At 52.2% G+C, this 18,301-nt stretch overlaps 1 protein-coding gene across 3 annotated transcripts in view; it reads right to left on the reverse strand.

Annotated features, from left to right (window-relative positions):
* Positions 1–18,301, reverse strand: part of CORO2B (coronin 2B) — a 132,420-nt gene that overhangs the window by 55,032 nt on the left and 59,087 nt on the right. For all 3 annotated transcript variants that reach the window (XM_019441653.2, XM_053888918.1, XM_019441652.2), the window contains one exon: positions 7,889–8,089. In XM_019441653.2, coding sequence (XP_019297198.1) covers positions 7,889–8,089 — 201 coding nt within the window. The remainder of the gene's footprint in view (positions 1–7,888; positions 8,090–18,301) is intronic.

Below are 18,301 nucleotides of genomic sequence, written 5' to 3' on the forward strand. Positions count from 1 at the left end.
GGTGGATGGATGGATGGATGGGTGGATGGGTGGGTGGGTGGATGGATAGATGAATGGATGGATGGATGGACGGATGGATGGATGGATGGGTGGGTGGATGGATGGATGGATGGGTGGATGGGTGGGTGGATAGGTGGGTGGGTGGATGGATAGATGAATGGATGGATGGATGGATGGATGGATGGATGGATGGATGGATAGGTGGGTGGGTGGATGGATAGATGAATGGATGGATGGATGGATGGATGGATGGATTGATGGATGGGTGGATGGATTGGTGGATGGATTGATGGATGGGTGGATGGATGGGTGAGTGGGTGGATAGATGGATGGGCAGATGGATTGATGGATGGGCAGATGGATTGATGGATGGGCAGATGGATTGATGGATGGGTGGGTGGGTGGATGGATGGGTGGGTGGGTGGATGGATGGATGGGTGAGGAGATGGAAAAATAGATGGATACACTAATTATTTAGAAAATAATGAAGCATTTAGGAAGTACCCTAATAACCATGATCACAGAATGCCTCTGGGTGGGTACTGGGATGGGGAAAGCTTTATGGAACTGGCCTCATTTGAGTTGAGTCTTGTGGAATGAGAAGGAGCTATTCTTGTATTTTGCACAGAGCCTACCAGCAGCACACTCGTGAGGACATATTCAAACAAAACGGTGTTAGAAGGGAAGAGAGCGTGACAGCTAAACTGAACGAGAGAGAGCATGTGGCCTAACCTAATCATTTTGCAGAAGGGAAAACTAAGGCACAGGAAGGTCAAGTGACTCACCTAAGGTCACACGGCAACTAAGTGGCAAGGCAGAGATTCAAGCCAGGTCTGCCTGCTTCTAGAGCCTGATCTCTTAGCTGCCCATCCTGTGTTGCTCTCCTGCTCCGGGCTCTGCTCTCTTCCCTGAGACACCTTGTGGAGTTTTGCTACCATTCCTGCTCAAGCCCACCTCTACCACTTACTCTTGTGGGGCTGGGAAGATGGGGAGCAGTTGTTTAGCTCTGGTTAAGACCCCCTACCCTTGAACACCAAAGACGGGACAAAAAGCAAGAGAGGCCACACTGATGGGATTGGGGGTGAAGAATGCAACACCCCAGACCCAAGTTCAAGGGGGAAATGTTTTGCCACCAGGTCACTAACCCTCAGCAGGCATGGAGTGGGGGGCAGGTGCATAGAACTTGCACAAAGGGGTAGAAGTGACCCCCACCTAGAGACCAAGGCTAGCATCCCAGTCCCAGAATCAGGTTATTTTCATTATACGCAGCTAAATCTGAATATAATTTAAACCAGGGCCCCAGTTTCTGGAGGATAATGCCCAATCATCGTGAACGGCTGGCAGGGAGGAGTTAAGACGGGCACGTTTGATAGCTTCCTCCACGCACCACGGAGTTGGTTCCTTGAGCAAGATATACATGGGTAGGACCCTCTCAGGAAACTCCCACCTGCCTGGATCCCCAGTGGATGCCCCCTGAGCCTCTCAGAGACCAGGATGGATGTTACTCAAGTGCCCCAGCGCCCAGCATGGGGCTGGGTGATCAGTCTAAGCCCAGTGACTGAAGGAACGACAGTATCTTGTCTGGTTTCTGGCTCCAGGACACTTGTCTCCACCTCTTCCTGCTGACCGAAACCGTTGCTTCAGTCCTTCAGACAGGAAGCTTCCCACAGAGTCTAGGAAATACCTGGCTCTCCTGGCCTCCAGCGGGGATGGACGAATGGTATTGGCAAATCAGAGGAGCTCATAAAATACCCGTTGAATTAATGTCCAAGGACATCCTTGGAGACATTCAAACAACGGTAGCAACAATACAAGGCACATGTCCAGATGCGCCTCTGCCTGACCCTCTGGAAGGTGGGCAGGCCCGCTGCTGGGACAGCCACTTGTGCGCTGTGCGATCTTGAAGGAGTCACTTGACTTCTCCGAGCCTCTGTTTCCTCATCTTTAAAATGGGGAGAATAGCCCTACGTTCATCATGGGACTTGAGGTGAGATTCAAAAGCAGCAGTTACGTGAGACTCTGCAAATCCGCCCAGGTGATTCTAGCATGCAGCCGGGACTGAGAACCACTGGGTTACGGGGAGACGCAGACTCCTGATGTCCAGGCCAGGTTTCATGCCTTTCTACCAGCTGTCATTCGGGATACCAGGTAGCTGGCTAAGCAAAAACTCTGCTTCCAGCTTGGCCTTCCTGCAGCCGGGGATCTGGAGGCGGTGGCTTGCAGCAGGAAAGGGGCGGTGCACCTGGGGAGGCCCAAGTGGTTAATCAGGCCGCTGGGCACAGTGCCTGGTCTCTGGAATATTCATAAGGCCCCTCCAGCTGTGCCAGGCAATCAGGGTGCTGATTGCTCCCCCATCTGCGGCTTAACATTCCACTCCAGAGAGGACAGAGCTGGCGGCAGAATGTTAACTAGGGAAAAAACAGCCTTCGGCCTTCACAACAGCAGCCCGAGCGAGAGCCCCAGGGAAGACAAACGCACTTCTTCAAGATCTGCCAGCCAGAACTTATCTGCCCACCAGCGTCCTGAGCAGTGGAAAGGGGTGTGGATTCAGAAGTTGGTAAGCTGGTTTCGGGTCCAGCTCCTGCGCTGACCAACTGTAGGCCCGTTTCTGCAGCCTCGGTTTCCCCATCTGTAAAACGCAGATGGCTCTGTCTACCGCCCAAGAGGACTGATTTTCAGGTGTTGTTGGGCTAGAGTGCTGTACAAAGGCAAGGCATCATCCCTGCCGCTGTTTGGAGTCGCTGTGGCCACGCTTCCTACCCCGCAGAAGTTTTCAGTCACAAATACTGAAATCCTAGGCAAAGAGGCTGGGGTCTCTCTCTCAGAAGTTTCACTCAGGACGGGGATTTGGGGTTCCCGGGCTAGTGCTGTTCTCACTGGGCCTGAGCCTCTCAGAGAGACAAGAAAGGAATGGGAAGGCCACCTGATAACTGATGTGGGGGGTGGGGGTGGATAAGAAAAGAACTACAAAAGCAGACAATGTTCTGTGGCCTTCTGGTTGCTGGGGGGAGGCGGGGGGAGGAAATAGCCTGGAGCCAGTCCGAGTAGGGACAAAAGTGTGCCTTCATGAGTCCACAGCGCATAATTGATGCTCAAAGCCATGATTAGGATCCACCAAGAAAGGGCCCAAATGTTTTCGGTGTTTCTACTGAAAAACTCAGGAAACTGTTTTTAGAGCGATTTCTGTCAAACTGAGGGGAAAGAAAACCTGGCACTAAAGTAATAGAACCTTCTTCCGAAAATCGACCGACGTGGAACAGCTCCTCTCTACTGCTGACAGATAATGAGAGGGTTCTGAACTTGGCATTATTGTTATTGTCTGTAAGCCTCTCCCCAGCCCAGCTGGGCCAGGCCTGCAGGCTCGGCGTGACCACAGTGGGCAGGAGACTGGCAGGCTTGGCCCACGAAGCGGAAGAGGGGAGGCATTTGCCCTGATGCCCGAGGACCTCCTCTCTGGGCATGGACCCTGATCCCCATGGTCTCATTCGGTCCTGCCTCAAGCTAAGGGGACCTCCTAGATCAAAAAGTTGCTTCAGCCACCCACCCCACTGACACCCCTCACCCTCACTGCAGATACTTCCGTCTTGCTAGCATTTTCTCCAGCAAGTTACATGCATGTGTAACTCTGGGAGGAAACATTTGCAACAAACATAATGGAGGGCCGAACGGAGCCCCTCTCTACCGCCTCTGAGAACTCAAGGGCTCCCTCTTTCCGCCAACAAACTGCTTTTATTTATTTATTTTTTCTCTAAAATACAAAACATTAAGTGTTCCCCTAAAAACAAATTTAGAAGCTATGGCTAAGGAAAAAGAAGGAAATGAAAGAATTCGAGATCCCAATACTCAGAGATAACCCCTATTAACATCAAGTGTATCTTCTCCCAGTCTTTTCCGGCTCGGTAGATGGATGGAATAGAAATTTTCTAATGAGATTAATGATGTTTGACCTTTTCGTTTCACTTAACAGTTGGTCATGAAATTTTCTCACGTCAAACACTCTCCTGCATCAGCCGTTCTCAAAGTGTGTTCTGGGGAGATTCCCAAGACTTTCAGGGATTCTGTTGGGTTGAAACTATTTTTATAATAATACGAGGACAAGATGTGTCTTATTCACTGCTATTCTCTCACAAGTATACAGCAGAGTTTTCCAGAGGCTGTGTGCACGGTATTAAAACAGGCTGAATGCAGGAGCAGATATACAAATCTAATATAAATACATATATAACATGCAAATTTTCTATTAAGCCGGATGAACTTAAAGAGATTTGCAAAAGGGTAAGACAATGCTTTTCTTCTCATTAATTTTTTGTGTTTTGGAAAATAGCTATTTTTCATAAAAATATGTTTCTTGGGAGAACGTGAAACGGGTTCATTAATGTTATTTTAAATGAATTAGGGGCTCCTGAGTGGCTCAGTCAGTTAAGCGTCTGACTTTGGCTCAGGTCATGATCTCATGGTCCATGGGTTCGAGCCCCATATTGGGCTTTGTGCTGACAGCTCAGAGCCTAGAACCTGCTTTCAATTCTGTGTCTCCCTCTTTCTCTGCCCCTCCTCTGCTTGAGCTCTGTCTCTCTCTCTCTCAAAAATAAGTAAACATTTAAAAAAAATAAAAATAAATAAATGAATGAACAAATAGCTATTTTTGAAATTCCTTTGTTTTTATTTTGAATATGCCAAATACTGACAGAGCCCATCTAAGTAAAAGTTCTTTGGCGTCCTCAATACTTTAAAAAAGTTTAAAGTGATTCTGAGCTGAGCACTTGGCCACAACTGCTTTACATCATCAGTTTTTTTAATAATGTTTGTTTTTGGGAGAGAGAGCAAGCAGGGGAGGGGCAGAGAGAGAGGGAAACAGGAGACCGAATCCCAGGCAGGCTCTGCGCTGTCAGCACAGAGCCCAATGCAAGGCTCCAACTCGAGAACAGCAAAGTCATGACCTGAGCCCAAATCAAGAGTCGGATGCGTAACTGACTGAGCCAGCCAGGCACCCCTACATCATCAGTTGCGATGGCTGCAGACCTTCCCTTCATGTGGATGTCCCCTAAATTCATTCACACATTTCTTTATTGATAGACCTGCAGGTTGCTTACAATCTTTACTATTATAAAAATGCTGCATGAACCATCATGCACTTCTGTCGAGTGAAAACTTACTGAAATCAGAGAAAACAACAGAAACCAACTGGCAGAGTGAGTCACCGCCAGCCCGTTATCAGTCACCTTAAACACAACGTATCACAGAACGTGAAGGAACAAAGTTGAAAAGCTCTGTGTACGTGGAATACATACGTATGTGTCCAGATACGTCATCTCCAACCAGAGTCTCACACTCCATACAGAGTACCTGTTTTTCCTGCTGTCCTTGAAATGTTTACAAATTCTGATCATATTCTAGACCAGTGCTTCCACTGACAATAGCAAACTCGTTGGTACCACTGTAGAAACTGAGAGGAAGAGTTTAGAGACTTTTAAGCAATTTGAGAGAGAAATTTTCTCTCTGTAGGAAATAATCGTACAAAAGATCGAGCACTGAAGAATGTTGCAAACATTTTTTTTTTTTTTTTTTTTTTTTTTTTTGTAAACTTGAGACTGTTTCTGTTGGACGGATTCCCTGAAGTGGGATTGCTGGGCCAGTGGATATGCGTGTTTACATGCTAATGGTTATTGCCAAGCTACCTGTAAGTTTGACGTAAATACATCAAGTACACTAAGAATGTGTTCTGTCACAGCCTTGAAATACCAAAGATGATCATACTTTTATATCTTTTCCTATTTTAGTAGGTTAAAAGACTGATTTTCATCTTCTGTGAACTACTTTTTCATATTGTTTGCCCGTTTTCTTTTGCCTGGGTTTTGCCTCTTTTCATATTGTTTGCCTGGGTTCTTTTTCTCATTGGTTTTTCTGGACTGCTTCTCTATTCTGAACATGGATCTGTTGTCTGTTATATAGCACCAATCCTGTATCAGTGATGTGGCTTGCCTTAAATTTTCCTTACCTGTCTCATTGCAGTACAGAAACTTTACCTTAAAAAAATTTTTTTTTGTTCCAATCTATTCATCATTTCCTTTATGGTTTGGGGATCCTCGTCTTGCTTAGAAATCCTTTCCTTATTGCGTGATTTAAAAAAATACTCGCCGGGGCACCTGGGTGGCTCAGCCGGTTAAGCATCAGACTTCGGCTCAGGTCATGATCGCACATGTGGGTTCGAGCCCCACGTCAGGCTCTGTGGCTGACAACTCAGAGCCTGGAGCCTGCTTCAGATTCTGTCTCCCTCTCTCTCTCTGCCCCTCCCCTGCTTGCACTCTGTCTCTCTTTCTCTCAAAAAAATAAACGTTAAAAAAAATAATAAAAAAATACTCTCCATTTCCTGTAATATACTTGCAGCTTTTTCTTTTCTGTCTTGTCTCCTTTCTCTTTTCTTTTAATGTTTAGATCTTTAAGACATCTGGAATTAATTTTTGTTACAGTGTGAGCCACTGACTATTGTCCTTTGCAAGCCACACATACTGTGGAGTATCGCAGGGGTGCCAGCAATGGGCTTGAGCCCCAGTTGGGACCAACCCAAACGTGGCTGGGGACCTGCTTCGGCTGGAGTTTAGCTGGTCCCGTAAGTAGACGGAGATCTGAGCCCATCTGGTTCGAGAGGGGAGACGAGCTAGGTTTCAGAATCCTTCCGAACGTGTTAAGAGTTGTTGTGGGCATCTGTGGGCAAAGTCCGTGAGCAGAGCTAACGATTTTGCCAGGAAAATCCCCAAACGCCTTTCCTATGCTATGTGGTCCACAAAGAGCTTCCGTACCCTACCATCCCAGTCCATGCCAACATCATGCACGTACACGGGGGAGGATTCAGCATCCCCGTTTTGCCATTAGGGGAAGCTAAGGTGCCGAGAGGTTAGGTGACCTGCCTGAGATCGCGTGGCTGGCAAGTGGCAAAGCCCACCAGAATCCAGGCTTCCTGCCACCAGGGCCATGTCCTCAGTGTCACTGCAGCTGCCCCTTTTAGTGGGGGGAGGACATGGCCTACGGCTTTCCCAAATCTGTGTTCTCCTACCGTGGGTAGGAGAGACTGGAAAAATCCATCCTCCACCGCCAACTGACGGCGGATTTTGAGAACTGACGCTTCCTTCCGCTCCTCCCCTGAGTGGTTTGGCGGAGGGTGGGAGTAGAGATGAGTCAGGCCGGTGAGGGAGAGCTCAGCCATAAACAAGTGAGACTGACAGCGAGCACTTTCCCTGAGGCGCGTGACCTCCCACGGGCCTCCAGGGACTCTGCCTGAACGCAGAGCTTCAAAATTTCATGATCTGGGTTTTGCAGATTTAATTGGCTATATTCACAAAGGCGGCCACAGAAGGAGGAAAACCTTTAGATGGGAAGTGGGGACGAGGGAGAAGATAAATTATTTCCAGCCTCTCAGCAGAGAGCTCGAAATGTTTTTTTAATGAGGGTGTCATTTTTGCAGCAGCCCCACGTGCCTATGGCTGGGTCTTCACCCTGCCCACCTCCAAACCAAAAGGGCGTCCGGGATACACAATGGCAGCGCCGGACCTGGTCTTGGGGGTCACCCAGAGATCCGATGTCCCAGTCCCCAGTTAACGGGAACCCCATGTATCCGAAGGGAAGTGACTTGTCCAAGCGCTTCCGGGAACAATCTTTGGGGAAGTGTTGGGAACAGATCTCAGGTCTCCGGGATCCTGGCCTGCACCTGTTCTGGCGAACCTCAGGAAAACCCTGGGGAGGGCACAACCACCTGACACATGACGAGGAAGCAAAATGGCGGGGCGGAGGGTGGTGGTGCAGAGGGAAATGGAGGCAACAGGCTCAACAGTGACCAAGAAGGGCTTCTCCCTGCTCTGGGCCACAGCCGGCGCTAGGGAGGTGCGGGTCCTACCTGCTCCAGGGGGATGACCAGGAAGGAGCCACCTCCCGCGCTCTCGGTGACAATGGCCAGGAAGCGGGCATTGACAGCACAGAAGTGGTTGTCGTGCACATTCTTGGTGATGGGGATACCGTCGAAGCAGTGCTCCCGGTTGGCCACCTTCCCGTAGACGTTCCGGAACTTGGAGCTGCGGTATTGTGGACGCCAGGACATCTGTGAGGGACCAGAAGAGACAAGGGTCAGGCAGGTCACTGCTTCCAGAAGGGCCTGGCCTGGGCACTGGGTGGAGGGACGTGGAGACAAGGGAAGGGGCCTCCGAGAATGCAGGGCCCCCTGTGTGCCCTGCCCCATGCTGGAGGACTTACTGTCATAGCAGACTCTTGCAATAGCAAAGACCGGCATGAGGGCACTCACACATTTCTTGTCTTTTCACACACTCCCATCACACCCTCCAGACAAGATGTAAGGTCCTTTCACTTTCGAGGGACATGGCATGTGACAGAGCAGACCATCCACCCAAAAACACGTATGGGCTGCCTTTTGTATGTCAAAGACGGTGCTCAATTCAGTATGGGAGGTACAGACAGAGGAGGCTGGGTGTCCACAAAAGTGGAGGGTGGGGGAGATGTCCCCCTTTAGGTGCAAAGACACAACCATCCATTACCATCCCCCCCTCTGGTTCTCTCTAGAGCTTCTAATCTACAAATGCATCCTCAGAAATCTCTTAGTCCTATATCTCACCATCATCACCAGGCACAGAGAAGTTAAGTGACTTGTCCCAGGCCACACAGCTAATAAGTAGAGCCTTGAACACAGGTCTCCTGACTGGCAACCTGACACTCTTTCCTATCCCAGCCTACCCTTCGGAGCAAGGTTTCTCAACGCGTGGTCCAAGGATCACCTGTATCAAAATCATCTGAGCCTCGTACAACATTTGTGAGAAATGCTGACCCCTGGGTCCCAGTCCAGATCTACTGAATCCAGTATTTGGGGGCTGGGGCCAGAAATTGGCATTTTAATTCAGCTTTCCTCCCACCTGCAGGAAACACACTGTGAGACAGAGGCACATTGAAGTTTGAGAGCCCCTGTTCTAGACAAGGGAGTGGTGCCCCTCCCAGCCCCTCGCTACCCACCATTGATGACACAGGCTCCAACCGACCAACCAGCTGGCCCCTACTACATGCGTGTCCCGTGCCATGCAGCCAAGAACGCAGATGTGCACGAATAGATGCGTAGAAGACTGAGTGGGCAGCCCACAGCGGAGTCCAGCTTCGCTACAAGATGGCGCCTCCTAGGGGAAAGCCCTATAAATGGGCATCATCACAGATGGAGCCCACATAGGAGTGCTCTTGGTGGACATGTCTCTACGTGCGACGGGCCACACGCAAGTCCCCAGCTGGGGCCTGGCACGCAGCTGGAGCTCAACAGTGCTGTGTAAATGAACATGCTTCTGGCCCAACTTTGCCATCATCAATGCCTTCCCCTTGTTGCCAAATCTCCTGATGTCTCCCACCCCATCTCAGGACAGAAAGAGGCAAGGGTAGTATCCTTACAGGAAATTTCCAAGGGAAGTCAACACAAAAGGAAGCACTTCCGCAGAATCAGGATACCAGCTCTGGGAACCGGAAAACAAAACTTTGCATTTGATTTAAATAACGCCAGGAGCTCAGCCGTAAAGGTCTCTTCATTGAAGGAAGGAGTTCAGATCCAATAAGGAGAATCTCGGGGAAGAGAATCTCTGAGAATCTCAGGGAATCTCAGGGAAGGTTCCTCACCTGCCAACAAATCCTCTTCCTACCCGCTCCCTGAGCCACCTCACCCCTACCTTCTCCACTGCCCAGGTCACTCCACATTCCAAGGGCCTTCTCCCTGCTTGCCACTCCTCCCTCCCTCCCTCCCTCCCTCCCTCCCAGCCTCTGCCCACACTGCCACCCACTCCATCTGCCTTCTCTGGTCCCTGCCCAAGTTTGCAGGACTGGTCACGACAAAGTCCTGCTGGAGGGCAAGTGCACTGAGCCCAGATGGGAGCCTGGTCAGCACTCCTGGCTGCATGATCTTGGGGAAGCCCCCTCCACTCTCAAGGCATCAATTCCGTGTCAGGATTACGTCAGCGATGCCCAGAGTGGGGTCCCAGGTGGTCACTCACGATCCCCTTACATGGTACAGAGATGAAGTTTTAAATTTTAGTAGTTACGTGTTTATTTTAATTTGCGTTAGAAATAATATAACTTGCATGCCAAATCTACGATTTCACAGATATTACTGCTAATAAGGCTAAGTTAAAAAATAATGAATCAATTAAAAAAAAATACAGCATGAAAACCATAGCATAGACCTGGCAAAAATCCAGTCTGATGTGGGAGTGCTAGGAATTGCTCTGTCCCTTCCACTGGAACATTCTAGATTCCACAGTTCCCATGAAAGAGAAAGAAAGAGAAATTCCAACTCCTGTTCCATGCTGGTGCATTCCCGGCCTTCACCGCTCTTCCCTGCCCAGCCTACGGGGACCGACTTAGCCTTCGGGGACCGACTCAACAGCCCCGGACTCCTCAGAGCCCCTGGACGGCCAGCACCTCTCCCTGAGCAACTAGTCTCCACGTGTCACGAGCTCTCTCTTCCCAGGAGGACAGTCTCAGCTCTGTGGTGGCAGGCGGTGCCCCCAAGGCCTCTGAGCCAGACTGAAGACTGGTTTCTGCTCTTCCTGGGTAGTCCACGTGAGTCCTGGATGCCATGGGGAGACCTGCTGGGCACCCGGCCCGGTGACAGGCCCAGCCCCTCCCTGGGTGGGGGGTAGACAGCTAGCGTGCAGTTCAGTCTCCCCCAGACCGCAAGGTCCTGGGAGCCACTTCCTAGCCCATGTCTGGCGAGCAGGACGACAATTTCTCTTTCCGCTCCAAGCACAACCCACGGCCTGGCACCTGGGATGGGCTGAGCCAGGCCCGTCGATGACAGCCCAGCACTAAATTCTTCCCCGGTTCAGACTTCACTGCAGGGCCTCACGGGTCGCTGTGAGGATGAAGGGTAACAAGGACCAGACCGGGAGCCACACAGCCCCAGATACACTGCCACCTTTGCTGCTGCCTAGCTGTGTGACTTGGGCAAGCCACTTAACCTCTCTGTGCTATACCTCCGTCGGCTCTTATATAAAGGAGGGTAATAATCCCCGCTACCTCCACGTGTGCGGAGGAGTCAATGCCAAACTGCCGTGACGTGCACAGCACAGGCCCAGCACCCCTCTGGATGCTCATTTGATAGAGCAGAAAGTGAGGCAGGAGAGAGGAAGGGCTGGGCTCTGTGCAGTCTCCCACCCTGCACTCCCCGCTTCTCCCCCAGAGCCCAACATGCTCAGGCGTGGGGCCTGCGCCCAGGCCCTCAGGGCCCCCAGCCTGTGTCTGCCATGGCCGGGCAGATCCACACGGGCCTCCTGAGAAACGCCGAGTCCCAGAGCTCTGGCGACATTCAGGCAAGCTGACCTGACGGGCTCTCCAGAGCCTTTCCCACAACACTCACGTTACCCCGGGTGGAGCCCACGGGTGCTGGCTGTACCTAGGTCTATCCTCCCATGTGACTTCACCTCCACTGCCTTCTCCGCTCCTCCTGCCTCCTCCCCTTTCTGTGCTGTCCCACTCTCTGCCCTTTCTTCCCTCCCCCCATCTCCCCGGTGCTGCATCCCTCGGGGTGTATACAAAGAGGCATTTGTGGTCAAGGCCCCTGGTAGGCATACCTGTGTTCTTAAACACATCCCACTGGTGTCCCTCATAGCCCAGCTAGTGTTTCTGAGCTGGATGCTGCAGCCTGAGGGTCCAGAGCCCAACCCTCGGGGCTTGGGGCCTGCACTTGGAAGGCCTGTTCTTCCCACGAGCTTGTCTCCCGGGGGTGGGCCCCAGCAGGCCCTAGAATGATGTAAGCCTGCTTCCTGGGAAGAGTGGAGAGTGTCTTTCCAAGGGCTTTGTTCTCCACAAGCCCGGCACTGGCCTCTTCCCACTGGCTGGTAGGCTGGGGCCGGATCTCCAAAGACATTCTCTCCTCTCGGCTAGGCCTTCAGAAGGGCTGGGGACCCGCGTGGTCCTCATCACTGCGCCTGCGGCCTCACCTCACTCAAAACCCACAGCAAGCGTGCACGGCAGGGGGCTGGACCGGGCGTCTGCGGTCCTGGGTTTCCATTCCCCGGTCTGACTCCCGCTAAGCCTTGGGAAAAACACTGTGCCTCTCTGAGTGTCGGGTGCTCCAGCTCTAAAACAAGATCCGTAGTTTGTGATTTTATGTGGTTGTTTACTAAGGATCAAAAGGAGGTAACATAGGTGTAAGTCCCATTCAAGGCACCACTGCTGCTCCTGTGGGCCCAGGCTATTGAGGGGCGTCCAGGAGAGCAGCAACTCACATTCTGCTTTCAAGTATGGAGGAGATGAAACCGGTGCCTGACAAGTTCACGGTAATCTAACCGTCGTGTGTTGGCAAACAGACTGTGGAACGTAAGTGCCATGGGAATTGGACATCAGGGAAGGGGGGTGTCACTGTGGGCCTCACGGGGGCAGAGGCCATCCACCTGTACCAGGCACGGAGGCAGCACGGGGGCCGTGCACAATCCCCGTGGGCAGGAACTACGGCTGTCCTTGTACAGGCTGGGAAACAACCCAGCCCAGCTTCAGACAGTTGGCAAGCCCACGAGGCGACTCGAACCTGTTCTTGCCTTCCTGACTCCACAGCCCAGATCAGGTTTGCTCAAACCATTTATGATGAAAGATTTCAATACGGAAAAATAGTTGGGGGGCTCCTGGGTGGCTCAGTCGGCTAAGCGTCCGACTTCGGCTCAGGTCACGATCTCGCGGTCCGTGAGTTCGAGCCCCGCGTCGGGCTCTGTGCTGACAGCTCGGAGCCTGGAGCCTGCTTCGGATTCTGCGTCTCCCTCTCTCTCTGCCCCTCCCCCGCTCATGCTCTGTCTCTCTCTCTCTCTTTCTCTCAAAAACAAATAAATATTAAAAAAAATAGTTGGGAGAATGGTAAAATAATCACCCATCACCTAGGTTAATTATCATTAACATTTTGCCACATTTCTTTTTCTCTCCCCGTGTGTGTGTGTGTGTGTGTGTGCACACATGCACGTCTGTTTTTTTCTCTTTTGTGGAATCACTTGAAAGGAGGTTGCAAACGACATGACTCTTGTCCCCTTATTACGTCAGCATGCATTTCCCACAAAGGAGGACAATTTCCTACACGAGCACATTTTACCACGATCACATCTAGGAAAATTAACAGTTTCTCAATACCATCTAAGACCCAGCCTATACTCAAAGTGCTCCCAAATGCCTTTCACAGCTCTCCCATATTGTGAACAACCAGGACGGGGAGCCACGTGGCTCCCACGTGTTTCATTTGGTGGTGATCTTTTGCCTCCTCTCCATCTAGAACATCCCCGTCATCTTTTTTTTTGTTTTCTTTCTTTCTTTCTTTCTTTCTTTCTTTTTTTTTTTTAATGGCACTGAGTTTTTGAAGACACCAAGTTAGTTGTGTTATAAAACATTCCAGAGATCTGTCACATGTTGCTTTGTGACAGCTTCAAAGTCATTCCTGTATTCTCTGGAAGCTTTAGGAGTCAGGAGTAAAGCTTTGATTTGACTCAGGTTAAAGATGGCCCTGTTACTCGTCGTTTGGCTTTGGTGGGGGCGAGGATGGAGAGGAGAAGGCAGAGGCAACGAGTGCCAAGCACCTGGTCCGACAGAGAGCGGTGAGGGACCGGCTGGGTGCGCTGAGGGTTTGTTCTGAAGGGTGGTGGACCGCAGGCCCCGGGGGGCTGACCTTGCCACCCGCAGTTGCTAAGGGGCTGACTTCACTCTGAGGTCAGCTGCATGGGCGTGCAGGCAAGGGAACAGAAAACACTCCTCCCTCTTCTGCCCGAGGAGGGGGCCATGCCCAGGCTGGGGTGGAGGAGCTGCCCAGACCTCAAAGGGAAATCAGTGCGACAGCCAAGACAAGAGATGAGCTAAAATCTAGCCCTCTTCCCTTCCCCCCCCGACCCCCAAGCACAGCCTTGATCCTGGTGGATCCCCCCAGCTAATTCTAGTGAGGGTGGGATGCACACTCCCTCTCTGAACCTTTCAAGCGCAATCAGCACAGACTGAGACACATTGGAGCTCCTTAAAAAGGACGCCTTTCTTCACGGTTAAGGCTGCCTGCAGTGGAAAAGGAAGCTGCCTTGATGGGTAGTGAGCTTCCCATCCCTGGAAGGGTTCAAGATTCCGGTGGATGACCTCTGATCAGGGTGATGTGGAAAAATGGGTAGGACTAGCTGGTCTTCTGGCCCCAAGATGAGATCACAGAGCTCCTCTGTGAAAGACACTGTGTTGTAACAGAAAGGGGCATTGGGGTCAGAGTGGCCAGCAAGGGTCATGGTTCTGTCGCCCTGGCCAGGATTTTTCTCTCTCCTGTTGCTAGCTTGTGAGCTCCCTGGTCAGCCAACTCCTTCTGTCCCCTGCACCGCCACACCCCAGCCCCGGCCTGGTCCTGGACCATCCTGTCTAGCAGGAGCCTCACAGTGACCCTGGTTGAATAAGCTCGTAGGATGGGGGGAGGGCAGGAGCCAAGGTCAGGCACAACTGCCCGGTTCCCTGGATGCGACACGGTGGAGCCTCCCCCAGGAACCTCACGCCAGAGCTGACTTCAGCTTACTGAGGTCTTGAGTTTCCTTTTCAAACGGATGCCCCACTCCTGCCCACAGGATGAAGGTCGGTCCTTAAGCCCCCCTCCCCACTAGTGCCTCTAGGTCCACGGCCTTCCTTGCAGTGTGTCTGTCCTGCCGGTCACACAGCCCCATCTCCTCTGGGCTCCTTGTCCCCAGGAGGCCAAAGCCTCTGAATTCAGTACAGCTCTCCGTCTAGGGCTCCTCGAGTCCCTTGCTGCTGACGGCACAGTATCAGCAAGGTGACCAGTGCCCGCAGCACCACCCCAAGAAGCCCCCCCACATCATAGCCACGGCCCAATCTAGACACCACCTCGTTCTCCTCCCTCCACCCCAGCTGGCCAATGGGCAGATACCATAACCTCACTGAAAATATACAGTACATATGTGACTAATTTGAGGCTCAGGGGGGTTAAGAGACTAGCCCGAAGTCACAAGCTATGAACGTGGCAGGGCCAAGACCAGCCAAGAACTTTTGACTCTCATCCTACCATTCTTTCCAATCTAGGACTCATCTTCTTTTCCTTTGGCCTCTCTCTAAACTCACATCCCCTCGCCCTCGCTCCATATAACACAGGGCACTACACAAACGTATAAAGAAACTACAGAGTAGGCAGAGCTCGGGAGTCAGAAAGAATCCAAAAGTTACTATTTGTCAGCTGTGTGACTTTACGCCAGTCGCTCAACCTCTCTGAGCATCAGTTTGTCTATCCATAAAATGCAAATAATGTCTCCCAGCTCACCGGATGCGATGAAGTCACCAAATACAAGGTGACTGGCACAGGGCAGATGCTTGCCAAACACTAGGCCCAGCCTCTCCCCTTCTCCTGTAAGGGAGAGGCTCTGACCTCAATTAAGTGTTTACTTGGGGAGGCCAGGATCCGCCAGGAGGAGGAGGAGGGGGCTGGGCTGAGGGTCAGGAGGAGGGAGGGAGAGGCTCTGGCCTCCAGATGTGCACAGCTGCTGGGCCTGCTCCCTGGCGGCCTCTCCCTGGGCCCAGTGCCATCCCGGTCTCCCTCCGAGAGGAGGAGGGCCCGGAAGGAAGGAGCATTCATTTCGCAGCTGAATGGCCCTTGTAGCCTCTTAAGAAATGGAGGCTGGCTTTTTTCTCCTCTGAGATAATCACTATGTACACTCCACATGGAAGCAAATTGTATCCTGTCCTCCGATCCTAGAAATGATTTATTGTGGCCAGCGGGTACATTTTCTAGATGATGGTGACTGAAATGTAGTCCTTTAACTGGAACACAAAAACGTCTCCGACTCAGGTGAGGGGGGAGCTCGCGGCTGCGAGGGGGGAGAGCGGTCAGCCAGAGAGCCCAGGAGGCCACGGGGATCTGCGCTGGCCCATCGGGATCTATGGGAGAGCCACTTTCTGGCCACGTGCTGCCAGAGAAAGGCTGACACGTTCAGTCTTGTTGGGATCACGGGCTGTGTGACATGGGACGAGCCGCCTTCCTTCTCCCGGATCAGTGGCCTCTTTGTGCAACGTGTGGGCATCAGCCACACCTCCATCCCAAATCTCTGTGAGGACGGGACGTGAGGACACAGCGGAGAGGTGCCCACAACGTGTGGGGGCCCTGAGCCCGCATGCTGGTCACCTGGCCCTCCTCCATTTCTGAGCTGGCTCTGCTTTCCCGAACCCGGGACTGGACACACAGGGTAATAAACAGGCAAAGTTGGAACTATTTGCTTACGTATGTATGTATGTATGTGTGTATGTATTGAGAGAGAGAGTGCACAAGTCGGGGAGGGGGGGGGAGAGAGAGAGAGAGAGAGAGAGAGAGAGAGAGAATCTTAAGTAGGCTCCAATGCTCAGCATGTGGGCTCTAACCCACAACCCTGGGATCATGACCTGAGCTGGAATGCAGGTTTCTGGCATGTTCCTCACACCAGAGGTTCTCAAATTGACTTCCACGTAGGCCCAGGGTTCCAAAGTGCAGTCCCAACCCATAGCATGAAGGTGCTCCCAGCTTCCTTCTCGACTTGAATACAAACAGCTCTGGGCCCTCTGGGTGGCTCAGTCGGTTGAGCGTCTGACTTCGGCTCAGGTCATGATCTCACGGTCTGTGGGTTCGAGCCCCGCGTCGGGCTCTGTGCTCACAGCTCGGAGCCTGGAGCCTGCTTCGGATTCTGTTGTCTCCCTCTCTCTCTGCCCCCCCCCCCCCCCCCCCCCCCCCCGCTCATGCTCTGTCTCTCTCTCTCAAAAATAAATAAACATAGAAAAAACTTTAAATAAAATCAAATTAAAAATTCAGTTTCTTAGTCGGACTAACCACATTTCGAGTGTTCAGTAGCCATATGTGGCTAGCGGCCAACACACTGAGCAGGACAGATTACGGAGCATTTTCATCATCGCAAAAAACTCGATCGGACAGTGGCGGTAGAATCTTGCTTGGCCCCCAGAAGTCACATCCTAGTAGAGGCTAATAATCAAACTGAATCTCCCAATAGTTACTGACCCAACAGTTACTGACCCAATAGTTACTGACCAGAAAGAATGTAGAGGGACCGGGAAGACCATGGTCTGGGGTCACCCCAATGACCTTCTCTCCACCCCCAGCAGATGTGGAAGGCCTGGGTGCCGGGCCGGCGCTCCCACCGGCTCCCAGAGCCTCTCGCCCAAGCCCTCCTCCACCGTGCAATGGGATCCCTCCCCGCTCTGTCCTGTCTCCCTCCCTCATGCTGTCAGAGAGCAGGTCAAAGCAGGAATGAACTTGGTTGGGACGGCACCTTCTCAACAGCCTGCAGATGGGAGGATACAGATAGCATCCCATAGATGCTGCACGCTGCCCATCACCCAACGCAAGTCTGGCCAGACGTGCAGTCTATTCCTGGAGCAGGCTTCTGCCCCGAATCCCTGCCGTCTTTCCTGTTCTGCTGAGCGGGACCGGACACGTGAGGAGGAGGCTGCCGGCCTGCGCTGCTCCTGGCTCTTCAGGACAGCCTCCCACCGCCCTCAGGATGGCTCCCGAGCTGGGAAGTCTTTCCTGAAGCTCCCAGATTCTGTCCTGTGCTCCCCTTTCCCTGGCCTCCTCGCACTGACAGCAAGAGCCGACGTGGGATCGGAACTCAGATCTCACACCCGTGTTTGCTCCCCAATCTCGCTGGATGTTACGGAGGGCAGGGATTATGTCTCGTTCTTCCTCATTTTTCCAGGGCTCACCATCAGGCTCAATACGGTATGGATAAAGGTTTAGTAAACACGTGAACGAATGAAGGGATGACAGGAATGAGGAAAAGCGACTCTGTCACTGCCCCTCATAGCCTCCAAAAGCTCCCCTGATGCTCCCAGATCACAAACCTTGCCCATCCCCCCGTGGGGATCTGCAGGACAAGATCCCAACTCGTAAGATCCGACCTGGGCAGCAAGCTGGGGAGATGTCTGCCCCTCTATGGGCCCAGCTTTTCCTGCATGCGGGTCCTGACACGCAAAGGCTTTCATGGAACCAACCACACAGCCTGTCAGAGCAGAAAAGCACCCTTGGGTCCCCTAAAATCCAGCCTCTCGTTTCAGAGACTAAGGCTCAGAATGGGAAAGGGATTTGTCCAAGATCACACAGCAAGGTGATACGATGATGACTGGTCCACACTGCAAGACGCCTGCTGGGGGTGAAGGGTGAGGAAGGGTGAAGGGGTACGGTGTGTATTCCATGGGGCTGCCAATTCCCTCCGCATGCGGACCCGGTAGGAGTGTCCCGAGTGGGCAGGCCTTGCCCAGAGAAGCACCCACCCACCACTGGGGTTCT

Source organism: Panthera pardus, unplaced genomic scaffold, assembly GCF_024362965.1.
Source record: "Panthera pardus isolate Hobbes unplaced genomic scaffold, ASM2436296v1 HiC_scaffold_24, whole genome shotgun sequence".
NCBI classification, from domain to species: domain Eukaryota; kingdom Metazoa; phylum Chordata; class Mammalia; order Carnivora; family Felidae; genus Panthera; species Panthera pardus.